Source organism: Myxine glutinosa, chromosome 1 (assembly GCF_964187855.1).
Source record: "Myxine glutinosa chromosome 1, kmMyxGlut1.1, whole genome shotgun sequence".
Lineage (NCBI taxonomy): Eukaryota > Metazoa > Chordata > Myxini > Myxiniformes > Myxinidae > Myxine > Myxine glutinosa.
In genome coordinates this window covers 184,356,396-184,369,864 of record NC_136261.1, presented here as the reverse complement: position 1 = coordinate 184,369,864, position 13,469 = coordinate 184,356,396, and the positions used below count along the sequence as shown (strand labels likewise).

General features: G+C 44.7%; 1 protein-coding gene across 1 annotated transcript in view; it reads left to right on the top strand.

The window, feature by feature from the left end:
• Positions 1-1,021: 1,021 nt before the first annotated feature.
• The window catches only part of LOC137431824 (rho GTPase-activating protein 5), a 65,589-nt gene continuing 53,141 nt past the window's right edge, over positions 1,022-13,469 (top strand). The window contains exons 1-2 of the mRNA XM_078781065.1: positions 1,022-5,126; positions 5,696-5,834. Of these exons, the coding sequence (XP_078637191.1) occupies positions 1,437-5,126; positions 5,696-5,834 (3,829 nt within the window). The 5' untranslated portion in view covers positions 1,022-1,436. The remainder of the gene's footprint in view (positions 5,127-5,695; positions 5,835-13,469) is intronic.

Below are 13,469 nucleotides of genomic sequence, written 5' to 3'. Positions count from 1 at the left end.
CTCTCTTCGAGAAAGACACATTTTCCAACTCAAGCCTTTCCGGCTGGCCTGTCTGTTTATCTCTTCTCATGGCCAATACCATGGTCACGTATCATAATTGTGCTGTTCTCATGATGCTGGGAAATGCGGTGACATCATCACCTTCCTGACAGGTGAAGTCATTGTTAACGAAGCATATTTCTTGGCCTGAATGTGATACCGGAAATGATTAACATTGCCATAAATAGGTGCGAGTAGACTCATGGTGAAGTACATCATTCTTTTGAGGCAATGTTTGGGATTGCTTGTGTTCATTTCACTTTTTTTTGGCCAGAATTGGGAGCTTGGGAACATTTAATAATTCATCCCATTGGAAGGAAGGGAAATGTGGGTAGATGTTGGGGATTGAGGAGTCAAGAAGTGAGGTAGGGAGGAGGGTAGTAAAGATGCAGCGAGGGTCTGCAAAGGCTTTGATAGAAGAGGAGGGCTGGTAGAGTGGGTGGGCATTGTGGGCTATACAGTTGTAAAGTCCAGTATCACAGATCACCACACAAAAGTTATTATATTGCATAACTTCCATAAACAGTGTTGATAGTTTTTCGGATAGGAAGATATGTCAAATTTACCTCTGCCACTGAAGGTGGACTGAGGATATGCTTACACCATGTCAAAAAGTTGTGCATGGTTTCGGACACAAAATTTGGTGGAGAGGTTGGGTGTTTGACAAGGACGAATTTATTAGATTTTGGTGAAGATACGAATCAGGCTACTATAGTTTAAAGAGATTCTTCACCATTGAGAGTTAGGGACAAAAAACGATAAATATCACGATATCTCAAAATTTTGTAAACAGATTCGGACTAAACTTCGTTGACGGGTTTGATGTGTGACAAGGATGGATTGATTTGATTTTGCTGAATATCTGGATGCACATCTGGATAAGAGTTTTTTTTTTTAATTATTAAAGTGATTCTTCACTATTATATATAGCATGATATTTCAAAAAGATGTGGACGAGTTATGACAAACCTTGGTGGATGAGTTGGTTAGGTGGCAATAACAAGCCATTTTGATTTTGGTTCAGGTCCGAATCCAGATCTGACCTATCGGTGGGATACAAACCATAAACTGTTCTGCCTGGCCGAGGTATGCGTTCTAACTAGTGCCGTTCTAGTTGTGACAATTTATTTTGATCAAGTTTATAGATGTTTGTTTGTTTTTATGAAAAAACAAAATTTGTTGTTGTGTATTTGTTTTACGGCAAATGATTAATTTTATTGCATTTGTTTTTCAGGATTCCATCATGATCTATGGCTCACAATTAGAAGAAAAAAGCCCGATGCTTTCTCAATCTCAACCAGCCTTTGAGAAGTGATTATTGGGACAGCGTGCTGACCAATAAGAATAGAGTTTTCAGTAGTTGTGGCCAATGAGAAAACGGAGCAGTTGTTGCTGCCATGTCCAAGAATAAAGAGGCCCGAACGATCAACGTTAGTGTTCTTGGGTTGTCTGGTGCAGACAAAGAGAAAGGTTCCTATGGTGTTGGTAAATCTTGCTTGTGTAATCGCTTTGTCAGGCCACAGGCGGATGACTACCACCCGGAACACACATCTATCTTGAGCCAAATTGATTTCAGTGGCCGAGTGGTCAACAACGATCATTTCTTGTATTGGGGACGAGCAGTGCGCTTGACAGATGATGGGCAAGAGCTGTTGTTTCACGTGGTTGAACAGACAGAGTTCATTGATGATGCTACATTCACTGCCTACCGCTGTTCTAGCCCACAACATTATGTAAAACGTGCTGCAGCAACCAAGCTATCATCTGCTGAGAAGCTTATGTACATCTGCACTGACCAGCTGGGTATAGAACAAGACTTTGAACAAATACCAATGCCTGAAGGGAAGCTACTCGTGGATGGGTTTCTGGTGTGTGTGGACGTGAGCCAAACTATTCAACGACCAGGTGATGATCAGCTTCGTTTCCTTGAGAAGCTTGTATCACAGCTTGTCAAGACCAAAAAACCTGTTGTGATTGTTGCTACCAAATGTGACCGACAAGATGAACGGTATGTGCGTGAAGTGCAGGCCTTTGCAGCTGGAAAGAAAGTTGGCCTGCCATTGGTGGAGACATCGGCTCAGAAGAACGTAAACGTGTCGGCCGCTTTCCTCGCACTTGCACAGCTGGTTGAGAAAGCCAAGGGAAAAATTAAATTTACTCCTTACATTGAGGCGGCTCGACAGGTCCAGGAAATGATGCAAAATGCATTGTGCAAGTATGAAACTCTTCTGGGCGAAGTCATAGGTGGTCATAGTGCAAACTGGCGCAGTGCAATCAAGGAGCTTAAAATTTACCCACAACATCAGCAGCTCACGGATTTGGTTGGGCTACGCAAAGCTGAGCAACTTTTTGTGGCTCATGTACAGCGGCTCCGAGCTGAGCATGTTTTGAAGAAAGGTCGGGAGTACAGTGCCTGGCTGCCTTGTGCCTTTCTTGCACTTTTTGACGACCTTGTTGAGGTTCAAAACCTCTCATGGCCTGATGCCATGGCAAAGTTATCCAGGAAAATTGACTACGGCTCTTGGTTTGTAAAATTGCCTGATCACTGGAGTGAGAGTAAGCACCTTGATAGTGCTGATGACCATCGTGTTCCAGTAGACTTCCTGAAAGATAATGGTGCCGCAGCATTGAAGGTACACATTGCCCACCTGCAAGTTCTTCACCGTAAAAACGAGATGAAGCCTCAGTTGCTACAAGCCATGGAGGCATCAAATTTTATACTGCCCGGCAAAGCTTGGGAGGATGTGCAGTCCTTGTTCCAGCATCTTGAAAGTTTTCATCTACTCTCTGATGAAGAAAGACTTGCTGTTTTCCAGGAGCACCAGAAAAAGTTGATGAAAAAGGCACGAGTTGACTACCAGGAGTTGCTATTGGAACGTGCGGAGATTTTTGCAGATGTCAGCAAGCGTGAAACACTAAACCAGGACAGTAAAGCTGAGATTGACCAGCTTCTGGAAAACGATTCTCGCTATAAAGCCCTACGTTGGGCCTCAGCTGAGCGAGACATGCTAATTTTTAAGCATGTTTGCTTTGTTCATCGACCATTACGAGAGCTCTGTTATGCTCAGAAACGATGTATTGATAATGAAGTTCAGGTGCTATTTTCTGAGGCACTTCCCTGTCTTGTGCGCCAAAGTCAACAATCTTTGATAAACTTCAACTCTGCTGACCGACTCACTGTTGTTGTCTTTGGACGTGAAAGTTTGCCACTAGAGTTTGCTGCTGAGATAAAGCGACAGTCGACAGGTGGTGAATATGCCCTGAATGGAAAAGCCTATGAACTGGAAGTACGCATGATCGATGGTGATGCTGCACAACTTTCACGGTTGTTGCAAAGCATGGTTGCACAGCCTGGTGGGTGCGTCTGTGTCTTTAACTCCCTTGAGTCACTCAACTTCATTATGGACAGCTTGGGACGTGCACGGGGCGGTCTGGGCTCGAGCACGCCAGCTGCTGTCTCAGTTGTCCTGATGCTTACAAACCAAAATGACCTGACAAATCGCCGCATGCCACTTCTTCGGCAGCAAGCACAACAAGCTGCCAATAAGTTGCAAGTTTCTTTTGTAGACTGTCCGGATGATATGTTATTGGGGGTCTTCCACAAGGATCAAGTCCGGCAGGCTATCAGCATTCTTGCAAAGGCTTTTCCGCCCAGTGCGCTATCTGTGCCAATGCCACGTGGTGATGCCACTGACTTTGAGCCTGATGTAACAGTAGCCATGTGCTTGATGTGTGGTGATTCTTTTAGTCTGGAGGATGCACTCGCACCATTCTTTGAGTTTTGCCACCCATGCTTTCCCTCACTCGATGAACACCTAAATCTGCGTGTTTCTTTCGATGGTCAGCAAATGTTTGTGCGTATGGCAGTGCTCTCGTACCATGGTGCAACACTTCAGAGGCTTAACAGTGTGCATGGGTTTGCACTCCTCTATTCGGCAAAGCGACGTGCCTCACTGGCTGCTTTGCGTTCTCTCCTCGGGGACATTACGGATGTCTACCCTATTCTGCTTGTCGCTGTCACTGACAGTTCATCAGAGTTTTTTGAAAATGAGCTTACAAAAGAATTGGTCAGTGAGGGTAATCACATTGCAACAGAAATTGGTGCCAAGTTTGCTATTGCCACAACACAGTCACAATTTCATCGCCAACTTGATAACTTCAAACCATTCTTTGCTGAGGTCATGGAGCGGAAGGCTGCCATTGAGGAATTCTGGAAGCAGGAGCCAAGTATTGACTCAATGAGTTTGGGTAGTGGAGCATTTAACTCGGGTGCACCTCTCTCACAGTCATCTCCAAGTGACTCTGATGAGGAAGAAGCATTACCTGCTTACAGCCTGGCTAGTGAGGATGCGCAGTTATTGCCAGTCACTGTTGGGCGAGGTCGTGCACTTGACCTTGAAGGTAATTCTATAACATGCCTGCCAACAAATCCTCCTCTTGCAGGGCATGATGTAGAGCGTAACCGCCGTTCGCTTCCCCCTGCACGAATTCGGCCTACAGTTGATCGACCACAGGTTAATAAACTGGATCCAAAGCTCATTGAGAAGATAAATGACACCATTGGTCGTTGGCCAGAGCGAGTTTTACCATATGGGCATGCTGTTGGTGACGGAGATTGTATTGAGATATCACTAGACGGGGGAAAGTTGAAGTCCAAGGCCTGGTTATTCAGCCGTAGTCACGTGGCAGTTAATGGTTCTGCACCACCCGGGGATAGTGATTGTGAGATCGGAGGACTTGAAAATCGTCGAAATAAACCCAGATGCAAGGTTCGACGCCACTCTTCATATCGTTTCCATTCACGGACGCTCCTCCGCAAGCAGGTGTACCCGAGTGATGTGATCCGGCAGCATGCAGCATTGTCAGAGGGAAGTGAAGATGAGCAAACTGGAGCAGCTCAAATTGGTGAAGGTCTTCGTCCAAGGCGCAAGAAGGGTAGTGACTCTGATCCACTACTTTGTCCTTTTGATGCTGAGCACCTGGGTATTGATAACCCAGCAGCTGAATTTGATGAGACCGGTTCAGCTCGTGGTGATGGAAAGAAGAAGAAAAAAGGTGACAAAGGCAAGCGCAAGGACAAATTGAAGGTAAGATGCTCATTTAAAATGATGAAAAGTCTGCTTATTCTTGAGTGGCATAATATGGGTGCTCTTTCTGTGATGTATTTTTCAAGCTACTTGTATTCTCAAAGTTGAAAGGTGTACACAACAACCAATATAATCAGGAAAAAAGGATGTTTGTTCAGGGGAAATCAAATTTGTATGATTTGTGTCCATAATTGAAAGCATCAAATGAGCCATTGCCATTGTTTTAGCGTTTTTTCTGAATGCTTTCCAGAGATTGTTATAGGAGGTTTAGACCTCTTGTTGTGTTGCAACCTGTATTTATTAAGATGTGCATTTTGTCGAAGAATCTGCAGAGCATGCTGGTTTGCTGCATTTCATATCGTTTAGCCTGCATTGCCGCAAGCACAGCAGGCTGCAGGCCAGAATGAGTTTGAGTTCGAGTTAAATATCCACACTCAGTAGGGGGAAATTGCATGGATTTTGTTTACGATTTTAATTCCCTTGCCTTGTTTCTTCATTCTTCGTTCATTTAAAAATAAAAACCCATGCCTATTTCAAGTGGGAAATAATTTTGCTTACAACCAACTTAGGCTGCAAAAGCTGCAAGAACCAGGGCGAAGAAAGCAGAGAAGACCTACTTTGGGCTTCCCCTTCAGGAACTGGCTCAGGGTCCTGACAGACCGGTTCCACTGTTCGTTGAAAAGTGTGTGGAGTTCATTGAAACAAATGGTAAGATGTACTTGTACCATTTTGTGATTCCTCCTTAATTTTCCTTGTCAGAAATCCTTTCCCAGCATAAACTTGCTCATTGCATTTCATGCTGGTGGGGCTTCAATCAACAGCTCTTCTCATTGGACCAGATTGTTTCCCTAAATAAAAGTAATATCCAATTATTGCTGTTTGAGACAGTTTGAGATGGTTTGGTCATGTGTTGAGGAAGGATGAAAGTGACTGGTTGAGAAGAGTGATGGAAATGAACGTAGAAGGAAGTAGAGGACGGGGAAGACCGAGAAAGACTTGGCTAAAGATGGTCGAAGAAGAAATGCGGGCAAGGGGGTTCACAAGGGGAGATGCAGAAAATAGGGCAAAATGGAGAAGATTGTATTGGGGACCGCAAGTTTGACCCCCGCTCTAGCAGGGAAAATGGCCTTAAAATGCCTGTTATTGTTGTTATATCCAATTATTGCTGTTGAGCCAGCTGTCAGAATGGTGACTTAATTGTGGGTTTTGTGATAAATGCACCAAATTTGGCATAGAGATCATGATCGCCTGAAAAATATTGGATGGGGACCTGATTTAATTTTATTCAAACTTCTGCTACTTCCAAGATGTCCACCGGTCAAGTTTCATTCTAAAACGAGATCTTGATTGCGTTGTCAGCACTGAAAATATTGGCTACCATATTTTAAAACGATACCGTATCATTGAGGAAAACCTTCTTTTGTTAAATCATTGATTACCATCGACTATCGATAGCTAAGCTGTTGGGTAACTTGCAAAATGTGGACTTAGCTTTTATTGCATTTTGGAATCAAACTCCTCTAATGTTCTGCAAAATCGACTAATATATGGCTTGTAAATTTCACCCTGAGCATTGCATTTATGTATAATTTGAATACAAGAAGCTAAAAATACTGTCACCACATTTAACTCTTGAATCCCGAGAATTTTTTTTACTTTCATAAGGTCGATAGTCTATCTATATTTATGCTGTATTTATTTATTATCTATATTGTATTTATAGAGATCTATAACATAGATATGGATTGGTACAACCTGCCTCTCATAATTGAAACAGGAAGGATCAAGTAATTTCGTATTTGGTATGGCTTGATATCCAGTTTGATTCACAACAGAAAATATCCTTGGCATATTTTGGCATATTTTGCAAATTCAAGAAATTGTATATTCAGATAATATGTATGGAAAATATCCAAGTGGGAATTTGCATTGAAATTAGTATTAATAAGGGTTTTATCCAAGATGCATATTTACGGACATCATATGGTATGCAAAACATAATTGTTCTGAAGATTATATTCTTAATCTGGATCCCAACAGTTAATAAATCAATCACCAAAAAATTGCATATAAGTGTACAGGGAGTCCTCTTTTTACGCTCATTCGAAAAACGCTTTTTCGTTAGTCGAATGTAGACTTTGATATGGATTGTATTGGTATGGACATGGACATGGACCTGGACTCGGGCATTGGGGAGCGGGAAGTCAGGGGGGGGTGTGGGGGGTGTGGGGGGGGGGGGGGAGGAGGAACACAGAGCGTTATTACTTCCAAAGCAGTTTTTAGGCCACGGTCAGTTGGACTCGGTTTGCAAGCCACCGTCTACAATTCCAATAAAAAAAATATAATTACTCTTTTATGGAAAATGTTTTCCGAGTTTGTTTGATCCTTAATAATGGACCGTAGTGAACACACATTAATGTTAAAAGATTGGCCTTTACAACCTACCCTTCTGAAGGGAGACAGACATCTGTACAAACACACAAACTGACATTGTGTTTATATGGTAGATAAGTCTTGTGCCACTGATGTACATGTAATCCTTCATTCTTTTCTATTCTCAATTAAATCTTTGTGCATCTTCCATGTTTTCCTTTTTCCTACATTTTGTTAATACACTCGATCTCGATTACTCTATTGAGAGTAACCTAGTTTTAGGACCGGCAGAGAAGATAACTGAGAAGGAAGTTGAGGAAGCGCTAAAAGCAATGAAGAGTAGAAAAGCGGGAGGGCCGACGGGAGTTGTGGGAGATATGTTGAAGGCAGCAGGAAGTTGGGGTGTGAAGAGAATGACAGAGATCTGTAATCTGGTGGTGAAAGAAGGCCGCATTCCAGTGGATTGGGAACTGAGTACCCTCGTCCCTCTATTCAAGGGGAAAGGTGACCCTCTGGAGTGTGGCTCGTACCGAGCGATAAAGTTATTGGAGCATGGAATGAAGGTATTGGAAAGGGTGTTGGAGAGGAGGATAAGGAAGAAAGTGAAGATCGACGAAATGCAGTTTGGATTTATGCCAGGAAGAGGAACGACAGACGCGCTCTTTATTGTGAGGCAGTTGCAGGAGAAGTACATGGAGAAGAGGAAGAAGTTGTTTCTTGGGTTTGTTGATCTGGAGAAAGCATTCGATAGGGTTCCACGCAAAGTATTGACGTGGGCATTGAGGAAGTTTAGGAGTGGAGGAATGGTTGATGAGAGTAGTGATGGCAATGTACAAAAGAGCGTGCACAGCTGTAAGGACGAAGGACGGGAACAGTGGTGAGTTTGAGGTGAAGGTGGGAGTGCATCAGGGGTCGGTACCAAGTCCACTACTATTTGTAGCTGTGATGGAGGTGCTGGCTCAGAACGTAGAGGGTTTACCGTGGGAGTTGTTGTATGCAGATGATCTGGTGTTGATTGCGGAAAGTATGGATGGACTGAAGGAAAAGATGAACAAGTGGAAGGAATGTATGGAGACAAAAGGTCTGATGGTGAATATCGGAAAGACGAAGGTGATGGCAAGTGGTAAAGCATGTGGTGAGATGGAAAGAACTGGGAAGTGGCCCTGTGCTGTGTGTAGGAAGGGTGTCGGAGTGAACTCCCTTCAATGTACAATGTGCGCTGAGTGGGTTCATCAAAAATGTAGTGGTCTGAGAGGGTCATTAACCAGTGTGGCAGCTACATTCAAATGTAAGGTGTGCACAGAGGGAGCTGCAGATGGAGGAAATGTTGAGTTGGATCTTGGAGGCGGCGTGAAGCTGGAAGGTGTGAAAACATTTTGCTACCTCGGAGACATGCTGAAGGGAGAAGGTGGATCAGACTCGGCAACGGTTGCTAGAGTGAGATGTGCATGGAAGAAGTTTCGGGAACTGAGTGGCGTGCTGATGAGGAGGAGAGTGTCGTTGAAGCTGAAGGGAAAGGTGTATGCTGCATGTGTGAGAAGTGTTATGATTTATGGGAGCGAGACATGGGTAATGAACGTAGAGCAGCAACGAAGGTTGGAAAGGGTGGAAATGCGAATGGTTCGATGGATGTGCGGAGTATCGTTGAGAGAGAGGAAGACAAATGAATTGCGAAAGATGATGGGAATAGAGCCTGTGATTGATGCTGTGAAGAGGAACAGGGTGAGATGGTTTGGTCATGTGTTGAGGAAGGATGAAAGTGACTGGTTGAGAAGAGTGAAGGAAATGAATGTAGAAGGAAGTAGAGGACGGGGAAGACCGAGAAAGACTTGGCTTAATATGGTGGAAGAAGAAATGCAGGGAAGGGGGTTAACAAGGAGAGATGCAGAAAATAGGGCAAAATGGAGAAGATTGTCATGGGGACCGCAAGGCTAACCCCCGCTCTAGCAGGGAAAATGGCCTTCAAAATGCATGTTGTTGTTGTTGTACTCTATTACTCTATTCTCGTTTTCTCCCCTTTTCTTCCACCCTTCTGATTCCTCTTCTAAGTTGTTTGATGGAAACAAACCTTCAATGCAATCAATATACTGTTTTGCTGCAAGGTGAGTCTGAAGGCAAATGGATCCTGAATTATTTTGGAATGGACCCTGCCCCTCTCGGCTTCCCCTCGTCCCACCCCTCTCTGTTTCTCTTGCCCCATCGCGTTCATGATGTGTTGTTAACCAATATTAACTGCAACACTTAGACAATTTTAAATAAATAACCAAACATGCTTCGCATCATACAAGTGATGTGTTTTCTTATAAGCAATTTTGCCAGGATGTTCTTGATATGGTATAAATGATCTATAGATGTTGATTCATGTTTTTTTACGAGTTATGCCCAACTGCCATCTACAATATGATTATAGTATCACACATAAATGTACACAAACAGGACTACAACTTACCTGGCACAGACACCACCTCAAAGGTGGTTTACATCTCAGCTGGCTAACTTTATTGTCACAAATTGTTTTCCTTCTAGCATTTGCAGCGAATCTATACATTTTGAAACCTTCCTCTGATCGATTGGTGCATCCAAAGGCACAGCATTCTGTCATTTAAAAAAGAATGCCGAGCTATCGTGTGCTCATTCATTGAATCATCGATGGAAACAAAATGGGGCCGATGACTGTCCATGTGACCAGATAATTTTGGGAAGAAATTATGTCACCACTCCGAGTATATAGGGACTCTAGGAAGGATGCAGGCTTTAGGAGATGGGAGGGAGGGTACTGATACAGAGGAGTTTGACACCATAAAATAATATGAAGAGGATATGATTGTTGTGTGTAGACAATCTCTGCAAACTGGACTTCTCAAGATTCCCAAATTTAACATTCTGAGATAAAGATCATGGTATGGATAGAAAGAACTTTTGTTGGAGGCGCGGAGAAAGGTCATGCATGAACAGGAGGAGGATTGATGGTCCAAACGTTTCATTGAGACAGATTTGCAAAATATGCCTTGTGAAGAAGAAGAGGAAGAGATAGTGATGAAGAAGAACAAATGGGGTACTCATACTACAACAACAACAACAACATGCATTTTAAGGCCATTTTCCCTGCTATAGCGGGGGTTAGCCTTGCGGTCCCCATGACAATCTTCTCCATTTTGCCCTATTTTCTGCATCTCTCCTTGTTAACCCCCTTGCCCGCATTTCTTCTTCCACCATCTTTAGCCAAGTCTTTCTCGGTCTTCCCCGTCCTCTACTTCCTTCTACATTCATTTCCATCACTCTTCTCAACCAGTCACTTTCATCCTTCCTCAACACATAATAATAATAATAATTCATTTATTTTGTATAGCGCTTTTCATGAAGCCCAAAGGCGCTTTGACAGAGTGCAAAACATAATGCATAACAAAACATGAAAACAACAATTGCAAAAAGACAAGAATCAATAGGGAAATATTTAAAGCAAAAGGAGGGAGAAGGAGAAGTGATAGTCAGGGGTTAGATGCTGTGGGTTGAATGTTGAATGCAGTGCTGAACAGGTGGGTCTTGAGTGATGTTTTGAATGTGGTGAGTGAGGAGGAGTCTCTGATGGTGTGAGGTAGTGAGTTCCAGAGGGTGGGAGCAGCGATGGAGAAGGCCCTGTCCCCCCAGGATCTGAATTTGGTCCGGATGGGGGGGGGGGGGGGGGGGTCAGGAGGTTGGTACCAGCAGAGCGGAGGTTGCGGGTGGGAGTGTGTCTGGAGAGGAGGTCAGCCAGGTAGGATGGGGCCAGGTTATGGAGGGCTTTGTAGGTCAAGAGGAGGATTTTGTACTGGATTTTCTGGGAGATGGGGAGCCAGTGAAGCTTGTAAAGGACGGGGGTGATGTGGTCACGGGTCCGGGAATGGGTGAGTAGACGGGCAGCGGAGTTCTGAATGTATTGGAGTTTATTGGTGATTGTTGAGGGTGAACCATAGAGGAGGCTATTGCAGTAGTCCAGACGGGAGGTGATGAAGGCGTGGATGAGGGTTTCTGCAGCCGTGGAGGAGAGGGATGGACGGAGACGGGCGATGTTTTTCAGGTGAAAGAAGGCTGTCTTTGTGATCTGTTTAGTGTATTTGTCGAAGGAGAGGGTTTGGTCAAAGATGACGCCAAGATTCCGGATGAGAGGAGAGGTGGATACTGGGATACCGTCGATGTTGAGGGCAAAGTTATGGGTGGATTTTGTGAGCGTTTTTGGGCCAATGATGATTATTTCAGATTTATCACAGTTAAGTTTGAGGAAGTTGATTTGAAGCCAGGATTTTATTTCAGAGATGCAGTTTGTCAGGATAGAGTGGGTGTCGGTGGAGACGGACTTGGTGGAGATGAAAAGCTGGATGTCATCGGTGAAGCAGTGGAATTGGAGACCATGACGGCGGATTAAGTGACCGAGGGGGGACAGGTAAAGGATGAAGAGGAGGGGGCCAAGAACTGAACCTTGGGGGACACCTTGGGGGAGGGGAGCAGTGGGGGATTTGCAGTTATTGATGGAGATGAACTGGCATCTGTCAGAGAGGTATGATTTAATCCAAGAGAGGGCAGTGCCGGTAACGTTAAAGGTGGATTCAAGTCGGGTGAGGAGGATGGTGTGATCGATGGTGTCAAAGGCAGCGCTGAGGTCGAGGAGGACGAGAATGTTGAGGTTGCCAGCGTCAGAGGAGAGGAGAAGGTCGTTGGTGATTTTGAGGAGAGCAGTTTCAGTACTGTGGTTGGAGCGGAATCCGGATTGGAATGTTTCATATAGGTTATTGGCAGAGAGGTGATGTTTGAGTTGAGTGGCTACAGCGCGTTCCAAAACTTTCGACAGAAAGGGTAGGTTGGAGATGGGTCTGAAGTTGTTTAGGGTGTCAGGGTTTAGACCAGGTTTTTTTAGAATGGGGGTAACAGCAGCAATTTTGAGGGATGGTGGGACGATGCCTGTAGACAGGGAGGAGTTTATTGTTGCAATGATAAGTGGAGAGAGAGCAGGGAGGGAGGCCTTGACAAAGCTGGAGGGGATGGGGTCAAGAGTGCAGGTAGCAGTTTTCATTCCTATGAGGAGTTCAGAGAGGTCAGTAGGGGAGACCGGGGAGAATTGAGACAGGGGAAGGCAGGATAAGGGGGGGGCAGGTGGTTGGAGGGGGAGCGGGTGCGGTGGTGGTCAAGCTGTTGTAGATGTTGTCAATTTTGCGTTGGAAGAAAGAAAGGAAGGAGATGCAGTCGTCTACTGTGAATGACTGGGTGGTGGTGTCCAGGGGGCGGAGGAGTTTGTTTATTGTCGAGAAGAATGCTTTTGGGTTTCCGGAGTCAGAGTGGATAATTTGAGAGTAGTAGGCGGAGCGGGCGTGGGAGAGGGCATCTTTGTAGTGTTATAGGTGGTCCTTGTAGGCTTGGGAGTGAACTGTGAGACCTGTTTTATTGCGGAGTCTTTCAAGTTGGCGAGCACGAGTTTTCATCAGGCGGAGTTCAGGGGTAAACCAGGGAGCAGAATGGGTGAAAGAAACTGTTTTGGTTTTTACAGGCGCAAGCTGGTCAAGGCAGGAGGAGAGAGTGTGGTTGTAGTAGTCAGTGAGGTCGGAAGGGGTGTGGAGGTCAATGAAGGGAGAAGTGGACATTTTTTCAGAGAGGGTGGATGAGAATGAGGTCGGTGAAAGAGCGTTTAGCTTACGGAAGTTGATAGTGCGATAATGTCTTGGTGTTGGGGTTGGGGTGGGGATGTTGATGGTCATAGTGATGGCTAAGTGGTCAGAGAGGGTGAGGTCGGAGCCAGAGAGGTGGTGCAAAATTAATCCAGTGGAGCAGACAAGGTCCAAAATGTGACCATGGATATGCGTAGGAAAGTTGACATGTTGAGTGAGGTTAAAGCAGGTGAGTAAATCAGTGAAGTCAGTGGTTATTGTGGAGTCAGTGGAGTCCATGTGGATATTGAAATCACCAAGGAGGAGGATTGAGGGGGAGAGGGAACATAGCTGG